This window comes from Meriones unguiculatus, chromosome 3 (genome assembly GCF_030254825.1).
Source record: "Meriones unguiculatus strain TT.TT164.6M chromosome 3, Bangor_MerUng_6.1, whole genome shotgun sequence".
NCBI classification, from domain to species: Eukaryota; Metazoa; Chordata; class Mammalia; order Rodentia; family Muridae; genus Meriones; species Meriones unguiculatus.
The window spans coordinates 165,601,677-165,620,074 of NC_083351.1; the positions used below are offsets into that span (position 1 = coordinate 165,601,677).

At 49.5% G+C, this 18,398-nt stretch overlaps 1 protein-coding gene across 1 annotated transcript; it reads right to left on the reverse strand.

Annotated features, from left to right (window-relative positions):
• Window positions 1-755: 755 nt before the first annotated feature.
• Window positions 756-16,793, reverse strand: Naaa (N-acylethanolamine acid amidase). The gene is made up of 11 exons (XM_021648645.2): window positions 16,504-16,793; window positions 15,602-15,766; window positions 12,442-12,568; window positions 9,301-9,391; window positions 6,352-6,428; window positions 4,939-5,111; window positions 4,779-4,841; window positions 3,852-3,918; window positions 3,205-3,233; window positions 2,064-2,141; window positions 756-1,504 (listed from the first exon to the last, which is right to left on the reverse strand). The coding sequence occupies exons 1-10, from the start codon at window positions 16,713-16,715 to the stop codon at window positions 2,066-2,068; spliced, it is 1,080 nt and encodes a 359-aa protein (XP_021504320.1). The 5' UTR covers window positions 16,716-16,793; the 3' UTR covers window positions 756-1,504; window positions 2,064-2,065.
• Window positions 16,794-18,398: the final 1,605 nt, after the last annotated feature.

Here is an 18,398-nt window from a genome sequence, read left to right on the forward strand (position 1 = left end):
CAGAGGATCGAAGCAGATGCTGACACTCATAGCCAAATTTTGGGCAGAGTGCAGTCTTACAGAAGAAGGAGCTAGAAGGACACGAAGGGGACAGGAGCCCTACAAACAAAGCTAAAAACGCTGAGCCCAGGGAGCTCTGCAGAGACTGATGTACCAACAAAGGACCTAGACCCCTGCTCAGATGTAGCTGATTAGCAGCTCAGTCTCCATGTGGGTTCCTGAGTAAGGAGAGCAGGGGCTGCCTCTGCCATGAACTCAGTTGCCTGCTCTCTTTGATCACTTCTGCCTGGCAATGCCACCTTTCGAGGCCACAGAGGAAGAGGATCCAGGCAGCCCTGATGAGACTTGATAAGCCAGGAGCAAAGGGCAGGGGAGGAGGACTCTCCCTTTCACTGGACTAGGGGAAGGGAATGGGAGAAAAGGAAGGAAGGGTGGGACTGGGAAGAGTTGAGGGAGGGGCTTTCAATCAGGATATATACTGAATAAATTGTAAATATATATATTCTGCCTTTCCCATACCCTGAGGATGTAGCCAAGATGATTGTCAATCTACATTTCCAGATCATTCTTCAGTGAACCTAAATACCTATTAAATAGGTATTAAATCTCCCTCGAATGTCTGTAAAGAAATCTATACTCTGCTCCCTTTCCTACACCCAGTAGAAAATATAAAATAAAAAAAAACTATATTTAAAAAGAGAAGCCCACAGTTTCGGGGTAAGCAGATAGAACACAACACTCAATGCCTTGCAAAGTTTTTCTTCACTCTGACAGCATCTTTTGACATTTTATTAACAAAAGATAAAAGGCGACAGGAGATTATTTGGTGTCATATAATTTTCAAAAGTAGTAAGAAAGTAGTTTTTAAAAACAAAACAAAACAAAATAAGATCCACATTAAAGAAATACATTAGAAGTTTACAAAAAGTGAGTTTCCACTATATGCAAACAGGAAATCAAAGGTCAGATGAACATACATTTGAGCAAATTCCGCTAAAACTAGAGATCTCCACTCTTCAGAAAAAACTTTTTTTTTATTTATTTGTTTGTTTGTTTACTTGGTTGGTTAGTTAGTTCGTTCCTTGGTGGTGCTACAGATGGAGCCCAGAGCTTCACATAGGTAAACTCTGCCACTGAGCTGCACCCCAGCCTGAGGAGAAACTTTCCTAGCAGGCTTGTCCACAATCCTCCACGTGACAGCCATTGGCTTTAGCAGAAAGGCAGAAGGACGAACAGAAAATCATGGGCGCTCTGACTCGTTGGACGAAGCCTGTGACCAGATAATCTGAGTTGTTCAGGGTGGGTTGTTAACGAAGCTCAGGGAAGATCGGGAAATGAGGAGGATGCAAGACTAGCCTCCACTTCTGCAGGCACGGGCTGAGAGTCCCCCACACCCACAAGGCAGAAGAGCCGGGTGAGGAAGGAACCTGCGTTGCTCATAAAACAGTGCAATACCTTCACTCTGTCTTAGCCTTTTAAGTGCAGGTCTTCGACAATAAATCACCTGGTCGGGATGAAAAAGTACATGCATTCTCATTTTTACATTCCCATGCTAAAAGGTGGACCAAACTTAATACTACAGAGACCTGAGCCTGGGGCCTGAGAGCAAGTCTGTCCAGAAGGTGGAATTCAGGGACAGCAGGAAGAAGACTCTTGTCCTTACGTCTTTTCCCTTCCCTGTGGGCTCACTGGTGCCTTCAGGTAAACCCTGTAGGGGTCCTTTGCCTTCAGGATCTACCTTCTGATGAGCAAAGACAGCGGGCCTCACCATTACTCTGGAGACGCACCCGCCTTCCTCCAAGTGTGAGGAGGTGACGCTTGGCCTTGCTAGCAGGATTTGTGAAGGGGCAGTGGGCAATGAGCCCTTGAGAGAGTTCACTGTCGTATAAACTCCTCCAAATAAAATACCCCAATGGTTGGTCATCATATGCTAAGTGCTTCTCAGAAAAGGTAATGTCCTTTTAAGTCTCAGGGTGGTCACCGCCGGGGAGAGGTACTGCCACCCCACACAGGCAGTAACCCATGCAGTGAGGACACACTCACTCACTCATTCCTCGGCTTACCTTCATCTTGGGTTTCTGATCCTAGTCATGTACCTGTCAGGCTGGGCAGCGCTCATCACTGTGGTGTAAATCGTGTAGCTGAAACGACAAGACAGGTTCTGTACGTGTTGGGTTTCAGACCGGGAACGAGTGGCTCAGGTGCATATTTAACATACCAAATGGACCTGGCCTCCAGGTTCGCCCAGCATGCCCTCGTCCCTGCCTGTTACAGCGTGGCCGGCATACTCCGCCCTCTACCCTGAACCTTCCAGCCCAGGGGCTCCCTATATAATCCAGACGCTGTGGCTTCACTGCCCCCCAAGGCGTGCACCACCACCTCCTGACTAACAGTGTTTAAAAAAAATCAAAAGAACAAGTGCACAAAAAGAGAAACGCTATCAGGAAGTTGTCAGCAGGAGGAGGAGGAATGTGAGAGTAAGGAGCAGAAACTCGAGGGTGGCAAAAGCTTAGCTCTCATAAGGGAGCTCATGAAGTCATGAAGACTGTCCCCTAGCAAATGTGTCATCCCCCACGTCCTTCCACTGTCCCGGGTCACCCCATTCTCTTGGCTTTGGTTTTGGACTGTTACCTGCCCCTCCCCCTCAAATTAGAATATCTATCCCTTCCCTGGGTCATTGCTTTGCTCACTGCTGTCTCCATCCAGCAAGCATCCTGGGAAGCCAGGGGTGTGTGTGTGTGTGTGTGTGTGTGTGTGTGTGTGTGTGTAAGGCTGTAACAAGGTAACTGAAAGCAGACTCAAGCATGGCAACAGCCCTTCATTTTGCATCTGTCTCCTTTGCTTTGGAGCGCCGCTCCCCTCTGCACACGTTAATCTGTCAAGGACTGCCTAACTAGAAGCCAGTGCTCACCAAAACTGCATCAGCCCCTTCAAGGCTTACGATATGAACAATTGGAGCTCATAGCAGTTTTTACACTGTCCTGGTCCAGTCCTCCAAATGCACCTAAATGCCCCCAGTCATCATGCTAAACCTCCAGTCAAACTGGGTTCTAGGAACAACCCGGCCTGGCAGGATAGACCATGCCCACGCCCGAGAACCCGCCTGTCCCCTCAGGGGGTGAGGGCTCTGAATCTGGAGTCACCTGGCCACAGTGACACTTTTCTTGGGACAAAGGGAAGAGATGCGCCAAACAGGCAACTTACTTGTTATAAACGGGAAACACAGATAAAACCTGCATAGGAAAAAAAATCATGTTATAAAAATATTAAAGATGGAAGAAACGCATGCAGAGTGTGTATAAGACTATAACCACTGGTCCTGCGAGGGGGCTTAGCAAGTAAAGGAGCTTGCTGCCAAGTCTGCCAGGCCTGACGACCTGAGTTCAATCCCAGGAACCCACACGGTAGAAGGAGAAAACCGATGCCTGCAAATTGTCTTCCCACCTCCTTGTGTATGGTGTGGCCTGAGCACGTGTAACAAACTGTGTGTAGCAAACTGCCTCTTATACACACACACACACACACACACACACACACACACACACACACGCTCTTACAATATAACCACTTAATACTTGTTTATCTCAGGATAGTTGTTATAGATGATTTTAGTCCTCGATGAACACGTACTATAGCTATGCTTATTTCTTTTGAAATGAAGAGAAGCTTAGGTGAGGGCAGGTCCTCTCACCCATAGAGAGAAGCAAATTTGGAAAAAGTCTTGTGTTTTGTTTTAAAAAAAAAAAAGGTTTTCAACAGTATGGAACTTTTACGGAACGTTTACTGCAACATGTTCCCTGATTTTTAGAGACCTTTTGCAGCCCAGGGAAGGAGAGCGTGGAGAGAGTTACCTGGAAGAGGGCCTCCATGCTGAGATGAGCTTGCCCGGTGGCATTGAGGGCTTTGATGGCTGGTGTTCTGTAGGGACAACAGCCAGAGGTCACTAGGTGATTCAGGAAACCCCAAGTCTCAGCAGACAGCATCTTGAGAGGCACAGTTCGAGGCTCCGGTTCTCCTCAAGACAGATCTGGCTCCCACACTTCCTTCCTGTGTCAGTTCCGTCCCACTGTAGGGGCGTCCACTCGGTTGGACCCCCTCATCCCGGATGCTCAAGGAAGCTCGGGCAATCGTTGCAGAAATCAACGATTGCCGAATGTGTGGGGCAATAGAGATTAGCGAGATGTGCCTACTTCCTGTAACCAAATGACTCACTGACTCACTGTATTTCCACTTTAGACAAGGCGATGCCCGCCCTTGCCCTTGTGTTAGCAGCTTAACTGACTAATTGATTTAAACCCCATTTTTCAGCCCTTCCCTTTCACTTACAGACAGGTGAACAAAGGCCCCAGTGGAGCCACAGAGTCCTTGAGGGGTTCATGATCGGATCCAGTGCTCCTTGATCTTGAGGCCGGGGCTACCCTCATCCTTCCAGCCCCCACCAACTACCAAGTGGTCCTCCCCACCACTCTCCTCCAGGCACTGGACTCTTCACCCTGTCCAGGCCCTGGTGAAAAGTCCAGTGTATTTTCTGGAGGGAGATGGCACCTGTGGGTTTCTCCTTTTCCTGCTGTAGGAAGGGGACAGTCTCCTGACCATGAGAAAACATCAGAAGTCGACCTGCTGGGCTTGGCATGGCGGCTCATGCCTCTAACCCTGGTACCAGGGAGGCTGAGGCAAGAGGATTACTCTGAGGTTGAGGCTAACCTAGGCTTGAAAGGGAGTTCCATGCTAGCAGAGAGACCCTGTCTCCATGAAGCAGAACAAAACAGGACTCTAACCTTCGGTCATCCCTCTTGGGCACAGGCTTCCAGTGGTCGTAATTTGTCTCAACTCGGAACCACCTGCAGCAGAGGACATTAATTTAGAAGGAAGAGCAAAATGTAAACAAAACTGCTGCAGCAGATAAAGATTCGATGAAGAGACGGCAATTCTACTCACGCTCCATTCAGAGGGTCAAGAGGCCAAATGTCTGCGGGGCCACCTCTGTCCCTGGTGATGACTATTCCCTCTCGGGGTGCTGTGCCCCCAACGATGTAATAAACGTCAGCAATGAGGGGGGTCTTGGCCAGAGTGTAAACAGCTGCTTCAAAGTTTTCTGAGTCACTCAGGGTCTGAACAAAAAGACAAACCAGCATTGGCAACATCACCCGAGGGGAAGGCCCATACGGCCCAGGCACACATTCCAAAGCATAGCCTCCTTATGCTGACTGAGCCACGGCTGTAACCTGTGGCTCCTCTGCCTTTATCCTGGTGTCATGGGGACTCCTGAGAGGAAAACAAAACAAACTCCTCAGCTCTAGCACAGAGCCGGACAGCAGCAGGAATTTCCCTAGGGACAGAACTGTCAGCCCGTCCTACCCTTGGCTCACCTAGACCTGGCATCAGGCCAGCCTCACCTCCCGATTCATTTGCTCTCCCCACAGTCACATACTCTCTGTACTCGGCGATGTGCTGGACGGGAGCCAGGACCTCATTTGGGCTCTCAATAAACTTTCCAAAACCACAAAGACATCACCAGGCGACCGCAGAATAATGATGGAAGCCGCACAAGGAACGCATCCTCTTAGGGCACACGTGCTCAAGAGCCAATAAACAAACAGGAGTCACCCTGTAATGGTACCTGCAGGGCTTGGGGTGGGTGTGGGACTGAATTCAGGGTCAACAGACTCAACTATCAACAGCTTGGGACTGTGGGACTGTGGGACTGTGGGACTGTGGCATTGTGACATCAGAACGAAGACCCAGACTAAGTCTGTGAAGACATGCAGTTGAAGGGGTCACTTTCCAACTCTCCACTTCCATTTGACCTCTTTCGCTGAACTCAAGTGTCAAGAACATACATGAACCCCCGGTTCCCTCCACTTTCAATGATCACTCTTGGCCACTTTCTGGGAGAAAGGCATTTTACAGTCCCCATCCTATTAAGACACAAAGAAGTATGGGGACAGGAAAGGGAGCAAATTAAAGGACAATTCAACAGCTAGTGTCACCAAAGGCACTATCACGTGGCACAGAAGCCACAAGGCCCTGACAAGACAGTGTGACTTCCCTAGCCTTGTACATATTGCTGGAAAGACGAGATATTTTTATTATTTTATTTGCGTTTATTTCGTGTGTCTTCTCTGTCTTCATTCATCCCCTTTGTTATCCCCTGACTCCTCCTTCAAAGCAGCCAGGCCACGCCATACAAACCAGAGCTGAGCTCAGTTCACACGGAACTCTCATCCCTGTTGCAATGGGACAGTACTGACTAACACTTGCCTTGCTACTGTTTAACAGAGTTATCATTAATGCGGGGTGCTCATTCCTTAGATGAGTTTGGGGAGGAGGGCTGGGCGTTCCAACACTCACCTTGCGGATAAGCCAGCTGATGGGAGAGTGTCCCAGAGAAAGCGCAGCGATCATGTTCTCCCACCACGAGCCTTTATCTGCATGTGCAGAGAAGCGTCAGTCAGCTCATGGTCCAAGCACCACTCACATTACAAAAGCAATCTCAATTAGTGAAATTTTTTTATTACATCTATTTACATACTTATTGTGTGTTTAGGCATTGGCACACTCCAGCCACAGCATGGACATGGGAGTAGAGGGACAACCTGCAGGGCTCAGCTCTCTCCTTCCACTATGGGGGTCCCAGGGACCAAACTCAGATCCTCGGACTTGGCCGCAGGCACCTCCACCTGCTGAGTCATCTGGCTGGCCCCCAGTCACATAATAATTTGTTTTCTTTCCCACATTATATGGTAATGCAGGAGAAATTGTAGTTAATGAAGAGTGATTTTGAAGGCCTGAATCTCAGCTTTAAAATGTTCATATATTTAGTGTGTGTGTGTGTGTGTGTGTGTGTGTGTGTTGTGTGTGTGTGTGGGGAATATGCGTTCGTGCACATGCGCCACAGTCCACATGTGGAAGTGAGAGCCCAACTTGAGGGAGGTTGTTTTCTTTTTCCACGGTCTGGATCATTAGGCTTGGCAAGAAGGGCTTTTGCTGGCTGAGCCACCTCACCGGCCCTAAGCCCGAGAATCAACCAATCACAGCAACATCATATATACAAGCGAATGTGTTTACACACACAATGACTACAAATATTCCAATAAAAACATGTGGATAGTCACTGAGTTTTCTTTCTTTCTTTCTTTCTCTCTCTCTCCTTTCTTTCTTTCTTTCTTTCTTTCTTTCTTTCTTTCTTTCTTTCTTTCTTTCTTTCTTTCTTTCTTTCTTTCTTTCTTTCTTCATTTGCACATATGCTTGCCTGACAGGAGTGGGCATCAGCTCTCACTATAGATGATCGTGAGCCATCATGTGGTTGCTGGGACTTGAACTCAGAACCTCTGGAAGAGCAGCCAGTGATCTCAACCTCTGAGCTACCTCTCCATCTTTTTTTATTTTTTATTTTTTGAGACAGGATCTTTGTACATCCTCCGACTCAGACTTCCAACCTGATACTCTCCTGCCTCGGCCTGCAGGGTATCGGACACTGATGAGTGCCACTGTGTCCAGCTTCCCTCAGGTTTTGAAAACAGAATCTTTTGTACCTGATACAACAGTGGTTATGTTAGATAAAACCATCCTACTAATGATTTTCCCAGGCAAGATTAAATTCTGCTCCTTTCAAGGAAAGCCACTCAGCAAAGATTAGGATGAACGTGGCGAACTCTGTCTTTGTGACATATCTTATGGTTTCGGTTGTGAGCCCAGCCTTTACCGGCTGAGCCATCTCTCCAGCCCTTTCTGACCTATCTTTAGCAAGTTTAAATATGACAGTATTTCATCAAATTTGTCTGTTACAGACTAGCTCAGTTACTTTAAATTGTTCATGTTCCAATAGTCAGTGTAGCAAACATCATAATTCATGAGATGGTGGCATGAAAGCCTGTTATTTTATATATTTGCAGACATTACACTAAAACAAACAAACAAACAAAAAACACCTCTCAGCATTGTCATGCTGTGATTTGGGTATGCTAGCTGAGACCAGCTGAGATGCAGATTCCATCATGACCGATGTTTGAGAAAATGTTAAATTATATATTTGAATAAATAAACTATCTTTTTTTTTTTTCCTCAGAGCTGCGGACTGAAGCCCTGGGCCTTGTGCTTGCTAGGCAGGAGCTCTACCCCAACCCCAAATAAACCTATCTGAATGAAGCGATAACAGCATGCTGCCAGTCAGGCTCATCAGATGAGAACTGTCCTATGAATAGTCTTTGCTTTTCCTTAGCAGCAAGCCCCTGGGGACAGAGGTGAGAGGCCACTGCTCTCTGGGCTTCCCACATATTATAAAACTGAACAATGTCCCCCTGAGGTTTGGTCAGTGGCATGGAGTTGTCCGCAAACAAAACAAATGTCTCAGGTCCCAGGAGACCAGCCTGAGAACTGCCTCTTCCACCCAACAGCTATCATTTCATCTCGTAGCCTCCGTTTCCAACCCTGTATCACGCATGGTCTTGAGGATCAGGCCTGCTGGTTTCAGTAAGAAAAATGTTTGAGCATGTGCATGTTAAATCCAAGAGGTTCACAAATCCAAGAGGTCTTGGGCCTCTGGATGAATTCAACAGCTCCCTAGTACTCTTCTGACTCATTTTCACTCAACACAGTCTCTACTGAGCAGCCAAAGTAGTGGTGAAAACCATAAAACAGGGCTAGGCGTAGTGGTGCTTCTGCAATGCCAGCATTCAGGACGCTGATACAAGAGGATCCCACTCTTTCCAATGTATGTTCGTGAAAGAGAGAGAGGGGGAGGGAGGGACACAGGCACAGACTCACACACACACACACATACACACACACTCACACAGATAGAGAGATAAAGATAGATAGATGGATGGATGGATAGATAGATAGATAGATAGATAGATCTGTTCACTCTTTGACTTTACACTCTCATATGGCTTATATTGTGCTTAAAAATCTAAATATTCATCATGGGCCTGTGCATGGCCACAGTCTCCTCTGCCTCTCCAGTGCCCTTCCTCCCTGCCGTAACTATGGAGACGTTGTCTCATTTCTGGGATGTACCAATAGTGATTCCTACAGTCTTTGATGTTGCTGTCAGACCGCTGAAATGATCTTCCCTTGCCTCTGCAGACCCAGATTGCAATCCCAAGGGTAGAGAAGTTATATCCCTCCCCCCACACCCCTCATGTCCCTGTCCCTTCCACCCGACCATCCTTCACTTTCTTTGTAGTTCTAATCACCTGAGATCACCCTTACTACTCATAGGGTACTCTTTGTCTCCCCTCAATGAGTGGGAGTCCCTGGTGATTTAGTTTAAAATGCCCAGGAGTTTGTTTTAATTACCTCGCTCATCACCAGAAACTGTAAACTTGTATGGACTTTGACCTGTCCACAATCCTACGTAGCCAACAAAAGTAGTTCCCGTGAATGCAATCTGAAATTAAAAAAAAAAAAAAAAAGTATCACTTTACCACCCAAAAAAATACACATTGAAATCACTTAATTTCCCTACACGTTCCTGCACTTTTTGTTAGTTGTTTGTTGAGACAGGGCCTTACTAGGTAGACCAGGGTGGCCTTGAACTCACAGAGATCTGCTTGCCTCTGCCTCCCACGTACCGAGATTAAAGCCTCTGAGGACACTTGCACACATGCAGTGCACCTTTATACACTCAGTCCCACAGGCATACACATAAAATAAAATACAAACAAATTTTAGGCAGGTGTTGTGGTGCACGCCTTTAATCCCAAGCGGATCTCTGTGAGTTCAAGGTCAGCCTGGTTTACAAAGCGAGTTCCAGGACAGCCAAGGCTACACAGAGAAACCCTGTCTCCAAAAAGCCTGCAGTTGTCCTGTCGCCCATTCTCATGATATGCCCTCAGTCCTGAGGGGACACAGCCTCATTCCCAAGGAGGCAGAGACAAAGTCAGGAAATCAAAACCACATTTTGCTTGCAATTACGGCACACAGAAGTTGCACGATACCTTTCTTCGCAGCTCTGCCTTTTATTTGTAAACGTACCTCCCGATCAGTTCTCCCAAGGCAGTTAACATAAACCCTCACGCCATGCTGCTTACCATCCAACTATGGCTGAAAGGTGGCTCCTGGAAGGAATCTAGCAGGGGCTGAGGGCTGAGTTCCAGTCCCACCTCACCTATTCCCACCACCTGCATGGTTTGGAACATACACATCTCCCTTAGGCCTGTTGTGTAACTGCTGAGCCATCATCACTCCAACCCCGTACAACTTGCTGTGAATTTAGCAAAAACGCTTTCTTCCTCACATGTCCTCTGCAGGAAAGCAACGCCCAGGTGTAAGCCGGATGGCTTTGGCAGCGGTCAGCTGGGGCACTGCAGACAAGGCCACCACACAGACTACTCCTGTGGGAGTCCCGGCATGACCCTCGGACACTTCACTTTCACGGCGCTTAGTTCTCTGGCTCAAGGAAGACTCCCTCATTATAGACCATAGAAAACCACAAAGCAGTGAACTAAAATAACCAGTCCATCCTCTGGCGATATATGTCAGCAGATTTCCTTTAAGAATTGAGCAGGAAGCCAGACGGTAGTGGCACACACCTAGTCCCAGCACTCGGGAGGCAGAAGCAGGTGGCTAGATCTCTGAGTTCAAGGCCAGCCTGGTCTACAAAGCAAGTCCAGGGCAGCCAAGGCTCCAGAAAGAAACCTTGTCTCAGAAAAAATAAAACAAAACAAAAACAAACAAACAAAACCAGGGGAGGGAGGAAGCACTTGCTCTCTTGCAGGTTTGTTTTGTGAACCTGCGTAGTAAGTAGCTCACTGTAACTCCAGTTTCAGGGGACCTGCGCCCCCTTCTGGCTTCTCCAGACTCCTGCATGCACGTGGTGCACATAAACTCATTCAGTCTTACACAATTACACATAAAATAAAAAATAATTTTTAAAATATTTTTTATTTATCTAATGCATGTACACCTGCATGCTAGAATACCATGTTGTTGTTGGGAATTGAACCCAGGACCTCTGGAAGAGCAGCCAGGGCTCTTAGCTGCTGAGCCATCTCTCCAGCGCCCCCCAACCCACAAAAGTATTTTTTTAAAAAAAGAACTGATAGTGCGATTGCATTATCACTACTGCCACTTAAAAATCATTCTTTTGAAGTGAAGAAAAAAAAATTGTTGATGCCAAAGTATATGAACGAAATCGAGAAAGGAGAAACTTTCATTAAATATTTCTGCATTGTTTGGATCTTTTATGAGAGAAAGGTTTTCTCTATTAGATGACCAAGTGACTATAAAGTAAATATGCTTCAATCATTTCTGAATCAGCCACAAAGTGGGAAAAACAGAGAGAATATGATCCCTGTCCTTAAGGCCAAAACATGACTTCGCATGCTCTTTTCTGTTGCTCAGTGACAGTGCCCTCTGAATAGCCCATCAGCATTGATGATGCTACTCTCTAGATGTTTCCTGTCATGTGATAATAGTAAATATTAGCTCACACACATCATGTCAGTGCCTGATGCCGTGGAGGTCAAAAGAGGGCAACCCATCTTCTGAAGCTGGAATTATGGGTGCCTTTCAGGTGTTGTGTAGGTACTGGGAACTGACAGCAGTCAGTCCTTAGACACTTCGGCCCCAGGATTTAGCCACTGTCTATCTGGACCTGCTCTCCACAGAGGACTTCATTCAACCGTAACAGCTATTTCAGGGAAGCAAATGTTAGTCTTTGAGCCGCAGCCTGCGGAACAGGACTGAGTAATTCTCAATGGAAATGACAGACTTGCAAGGCAGACCCGTGACTACCCCACCTAAGGGCTGGGTGTCCCTCGCTGCTGTGTGGCCTTCCCTTCTCCAGAAGCCACCTGAACAAGGAGAGCAGAGGAAGGTGCAGATTCCACACAACCTTGGCATGATTCATCAGCACCCCCCAAATGTACCTCAAGGAAACTGGCCTCTTTAAGTCCACGCCCCCAAAATAACAACTGACCCTTCTTCCTCCGGTCATAACTGATATAAACCTCTCCTGGTTTTGTTTTTCACAGGAAGTTGATGGTTTGGAGATTATTGGGGGGGAGGATTGCATGTGCCGTGAGGTATGTATGGGTGTCAGAGGACAACCCCAATTTCAGGCGTCAATCCTTACCTTCCACCTTCCTTAATGGAAGGGTCCCTTTTTCACCACTATCTGTGGTAGGCTAGCTGGCCTCTCTCAGGGCTTCCTGTGTAGTCACATGCGCACTGGAATCAGACACCTGCTACCGAGACCAGCTTCGCACGGCTTTGAGGATGCAAACGCTGGTCCTCACGCTTGCACAGCAAGCGCTGTATCCATGGAGCCGTCTCATGTCTCCTACAACCTGGTGTTGGGCTCTTACAGGGAGAAGCACCCAAGCTGGCGGGCCATGCCAACGGCTCTATCCCGAAAGAGAAGCCCCGCGGGCCTCTGCCTCTGTGTGCAGCGCTGTACCCGCCCCTGATCTCTGTATCTTGTGCGTGTGGCCATACCTGCCCGTTCTTTATGAACTGCACGTCCACTGTCAGCTTTCGTAAGGTGTTTCCAAAAGGGTAGTCCAGGTTCCGGCCGTGGTAAATGTGGCCCTGGGAGTCTTGAGCCACAATACTCGTGCAGAACCTGAGCCAAGGGAAAAGCCCCACATGAATGAAGGCAACAGGAACAAAGACAGGGAGAGGTCTGTCTTTAAAACAGGCCCGCAAAAACACCAGCTTTCCTTGCTCGTCGCTCACATCAGTGCTATCGTATGCTCTTGTATGAGAACGCGGAGCTGGAAAATACAACACACATTGCATGTAGACCCTGCTGTGGGCCCACACGATGCCCCTACGGACATACGGGATGAGAGATTCGTCTTCCCCCATGTTCTGCGTGTATGTAAGGCACAGCAAGGCGTTGGAACTCTGCCATCTCTCTGCATGCCCCTGCGCTACCTATCAACAGGTACTGCATAACCCAGTTAGTTAGCCCAAGCTGCCCTCTCCTCATTATGCATTGTTAGAGCAAACACACACACACACACACACACACACACACACACACACACACACACATCCACGCAGGGCATGGTGACAGAAGTCTTTAAATCCGAACCCAGGAAGCAGAGGCAGGTAGATCTCTGTGAGTTTGAGGCCAGCCTGGTGTACACAGACAGGTCAAGACCAGACAGGGCAACCCTGTCACAAAACAAACAAACAAGCAAATAAACATTTTAAACAAATTTCCCGTACTACCGAGTTTCTGTCATGCTTCAATATTACTTTCCTAACTAGGAAAAAAACGAGCGCTGCCTCACTGGTTTGTGTAAAGAAGGAAGCTTGCCGAGTTTTGGCGCTCAAGGTTTCCGGCCTCGTCCTTAAAGGGTCACACAGGACTGGGGACCCAGGTACAGTTTTGCAAAACTGCTCTCAATGTTGATGTTTTCTAAATCTCGGCAAGGTGACCGCCATTGCCAAATCTGTTTTTGGGCCTGTCCTAGTACTCACCATCTTGACCAGACTTGCCTCATACTCACAGAGATCCCCCTGTCTCTTCGTCCCAAGTGCCAGGATCAAAGGCAGGCACCACCATTCCCAGTGTGCAAATCTTTCACTGTGGCCTCTCCTGCAGGAGCACAGGGGACAAGGGCAGCCTCTGCTTTGGGAGAGGTACTTTGGGGGTGGGGAGACTTGTGAGGGGCCTCGGAACCCAGCAGTCTCAGACGAGCCAGCAAGCTTCCCCTCAGAGGCTCGGCTTCCACCTCTCAACATGGAAAATACCACCTTCCCCACAGGGCTGTGAGCTCAGGCGGCCTTCGGCCACAAGGGGTCAGAAGCTGGCGGTACTCACACAACCAGCCTTCAGAAGTGAGAACACAGCATTTTCTACCTGAACCCGAGGGAGCTTAAAAATTACATCAGGCAATTTAATAAACACCTTAATCTGGCACACAAAACTAGAATAGTTGACTTTTTTTTTTTTTACTAGAACTTTGGTTTCAATCTGCTTGTGTCAAGGAGTCAAAAAGAGATGTTTGCTGCCAGGTGGCGAAGTCACACGCCTTTAATCCCAGCGCTGGGCAGGCAGAGGCAGGTGAATCTCTGAGTTTGAGGCCAGTCTGGTCTACGGAGTGAGTTCCAGGGCTGTTACACAGAGAAACTATCTTAAAAAAACAGAGAGAGGAAGAGAGTGGAAGGGAGGGAGGGAGAGAGAAAGAGAGAGGTTCTCTGATTTTTCATTTAATAAGACAAATAATTGTAAGAAGGGGAACAGGATGGTAAAATAAAGAAAGGCACTTGAGTTTATCAGAAGCTGAATCTTCTGGACAGGCACGCAGTTAGAAAGCGTCTTAGAACTGCTCTTCTGGGGTTGGAAAGTTGCCATAGAATAGTTGGTTATTCCAAGAACTTCTCCCTCCTACCCCCCCCCCCTTTTTTTTTCTTTTCCGTGAGACTTTTTTTCTGTGTAGCCCTGGCTGGGCTCAAGCTCACAGAAATCCTCCTGCCTCTGCCTCCTGAGCGCTGGGAATAAAAGGCCTGCGCCACCACAGCCAGCTGCCCCTCCTTCATCTTAAGGCAGCCAGAAGCTGTAGGCGCCTACGGGATGTCCATGCCCGTGGGGAGTAGTAAGCGGACACTCTAATCTAAGCACTGTGGAGGCTGAGGCCGCAGGCTCAGAAGTGAGAGGCCGGACTCGGTTACACAGAGCAACCCTGACTCAGAAAACAAACAAACAAACAAACAAAACGGTAATCTGAGAAGCAGAAACCCTGGCGGTGCTCTCCTCCCTCCAGGACCTGTTGCTGAATCCGCAAACCTTTAAGGGCCCTCCTGCACAACTGCCTAGGATCGAACACAACACATTGCTGCTAGTTCTCCGTGACGTCGGCCCCGGTGAAGGCAGACTCCGGAAGAGCTGAGAGAGTCGCCACGGTGAGAGCACAGTGAGGATCGCGTGGAAGGTTAAGGAGAGCCTCACGGACACACGAGGTGACCCACCCAGCTGCAGGCTCACGGCAAGTGCACTCTAGGCGGGGTTTTTGGGGGTCGGTGGGTGGGTAGATTTGCACCTGTGCGTAAGCATGTGGAAGTCTATCTTGTTTTTATTTGCGTGGGAGAGGGAGTGCGCCTGCGCCACAGCGTGCTTCTGGGGGGGCCTGGGGACGAGCATCGGGAGCCAATTCTCTCCTACCTCGTGCCTCAAAGGTGCTCTCACTGGAGAAGCGCTTTTCCCCATCAAGCTATGTCTGGAGAGGCTCTCTCACTGAACTGGAAGCAGCAAGTTTCCATGATCCTCCTCTCTTCTCCCACCCCAACGCTTGGGGTACAGGCACGCACAACCACACCCAGGCCGGGATCTGAACTCAGATCCAGTCTGCCCTCGGCACGCACTCTCATCCACAGAGCCACCCCCCAGCTCTTGAGAAGTTTGGAAAGTGGGATGGCGCCTACACTGGTGACAAGATGAAAGTAAGCTTCGGGCAGAGGGGCTGCTTCCTCCTGGAAGTCCAGCGGGTGCACGCCGGACAGTTTCCAAACTGCAGTCGTAGTCTTGTTTTCCGTCGCTGCAAACCCCCCTCTCGCCTCCCCCCCCCCCCCACTTGTTGCCGGTGGCACGAGTCTCCGGCAGGGGACAGCGGATTGCCTTTAATCCACCCTGGCACGGCGCACTTACGCGGAGGCCTCGTAGGCCAGGTTGACCAGGATGCCCTCGGCCAGGCTGAGGTTCAGGAAGTCGCAGACGCCGCGGATCTCGTCGGTGAAGGGCTGAGGCAGGAAGCTCTCCACCTTGGACACCACGTCTCTGATCATCGACAGTACCCACTGGGGAACCCTGTCGCTAGAAACGACAAAGCACAGAGCTCGTTCCTCCAGATCAGCGCGGAGGACGCGAGTGTGCATGGGCTAGGGGAGAGGGATGTTAAGAGTTTGGATGCTTCCAGAACGGAAGTGGCACCGGGCTGCTAGGTTCCCAGAGTCCAAGCCGGAGGGAATGCACTACCGGGCCCGAGATCCCAGCTACGCAGGAGGCTGAGGCAGGAGGATTACAAGTGAGGCCAGCTTAGGCTACACAGCGAGATTTCCCTGTTTTTTTTTTTTTTTTTTTTTTTTTTTTTTTTTTCCTCCCAACACAATACCTTTACTAATTATTTGAGAGCTTCATGCAAGGTGTCTGGATCACCCTCGCTTCCCCTTCCTCCCGGACCCACCCTTATCCCCCCAAACACACAACCATATGTCGCCCATATACTCTTTGGAGTGTGATCAAACTCCCAGGGAGACTTTCGAAATGAAAATTATGAGGGCTGAGACCCATCAGCTGGTACAGCCCTCGCCTCCATCTCCGGGGCTCAGCGCCCTGGAGGGGAAGGCCAGCCAGGCTGGCCCGGGACGCGGAGGCTCTTAGCACACTGGGTGACACCTTTTGTGTCAACCTGCCCCGGAAAGCGTCTGGAAGACGAACTTGAGAGCCGAAGCGGCCTCCCGGTGTCAGCCATCCGCGTGGGGTGCGGAGGAAAGGGGTGCAGCGGGGGGGGGGGGGGAGGAGCAGCTTCCCCGGACCTGCCCCGCGCTCACCCGACGACCTGCGCCACCGCGGCGCGCACGAAGTCCGGGTCGTAGTGCTGCAGCATCGGCAGCCAGCGCTGCTCCGGGGCCGCGTCCAGGCTGATGTTGAAGAGCGGTGGGGCCCGGGGCACGGCCGCCCGAAGCCAGGGCACAGACAGCAGCAGCAGCAGCAGCAGCGGCAGGGCCAGCCCCAGGTGTGCCCCACGGCCCGCGATGCCCATGGCTCCGGCTTCTGAGGCCACCAGTTCACCAGGGCAGCCTTTGCCTGGCCGGGGAAGCAGAGAGGGAGGCACCGGGGCGGTGCCAGCTCTGAAGGCGGGTCCTGTGCTGGATCGTCCCACCCCATCAGGAACCCAAGCGGTGAACCGCCTCCTGCCCCAGCGGGATCAAGCCTGTTTTCTGACTCACACATAGAGGCCAGCATCACGCCAACAACTGTGGCCCTCCAGGGCTGTAAGACATTATTACTGGAGTAGAAAGGCATCCTTATCTCCTTATTCTGCCTTTGCTCGTTTTAAAACTCTTCCAAGGGCAGAACGTCTTTTGTTCAAAACTCCCAAGAAAAAGCTAAAAATTTAACCAAACATTTGTGTGTCTGGCTCTCATTTATCAACACAAGCCAAATGATAACTCCTACTAACTGACCATCATTTTACTGGTGGGGGAGCTTGGAGAGAAGCCAGCTGCCCGAAGCCTCTGCCTTGCTCTGCCAGGCTGCCTGAATCCAAAGCCTACTTTAAAAGTCGCTAACCTGAAACTTCATCAACTCCATCTCCCAATATCTGGGAGACTGAATTTGTCAGTCACCTTGGTAAGATCCGAACATAGATAGCAGAGCTGTCCACAATCAGATGACCCAATGTGCACAAGATACTTGGGAATTTGTTTTCAGGTGTTCCCATCCCCCCCAAAAAAATGCAATCTTTATTTTTATTGTTTTATGTATATGTGTGTTTTCCTTGCATGTATTTCTGTGCACTTCACGTGTGCCTAGTGCCTGAGGAGGCTAGGAGAGGGCTCCAGAGCTCCCGGAACTGCAGTTACAGCGGTTGTGAACTGCCGTGTGGGTGCTGGGAACCAAACCCAGGTCCTCTGGAAGAGAAGCCAGTGCTCTTCACTGCGTGCTCTTAACTGCAGAGCCATCTCTCCAGCCACCACCCTCTTTCACTCTCCAGCAGGGCACAGCATCACTGCGTCTGATTTGTGTACCTCTGTGGCCTGTATTCTACCAGGCTCAAGGACCTTCTGTTTCTCTAAGTCCTGTTTCCTTGTTCCAAAGCAAACGCCCCACCTAGAGCAGAACAGCATGGAGCCACACACCAAGAGCCATTTCTCAGCCCCACACAGAAGTTGTGATTCTTCCGCTTTAGATAAGTAAAGCACAGTGCAGGTTTCCGGTGGGACGCTGTCTGGCTCACGTCGTAGCCATGTCAGGACCCCCTCCCCAGTAATCACTTCGTGGGGCCAAATACCTCGCTCAAAGAAACAGATGTTCTTAAAGGAGAGACTAAGCAGCAGCTTTTAAGGGAAGTGAGATGTTAGGAAGTTCCTCAGGTGTCCCTCGGTGCCCAACAGCACTGGGCCCTGTAGAACAAAATGTAGCCAAGTGCCTTCTTGAGGATTACTGTCGCTGTGATGAAGCACCATGACCGAAAGCAACTTGGGGAAGACAGGGTTTATGTGGGGTACACTTCTGTATCACAGTCCATCACTGGAGGAAGTCAGGACAGGAACTCAGGCAGGGCAGGAGCCTGGAGGCAGGTGATGATGCAGAGGCGGTGTGTGTGTGTGTGTGTGTGTGTGTGTGTGTGTGTGTGCTGCTTACCGGCTTGCTCCTCACAGTTTTCTCAGCCTGCTTTCTTATAGAACACAGAACCACAAGCCCAGGTGTGGTACCACCCTCA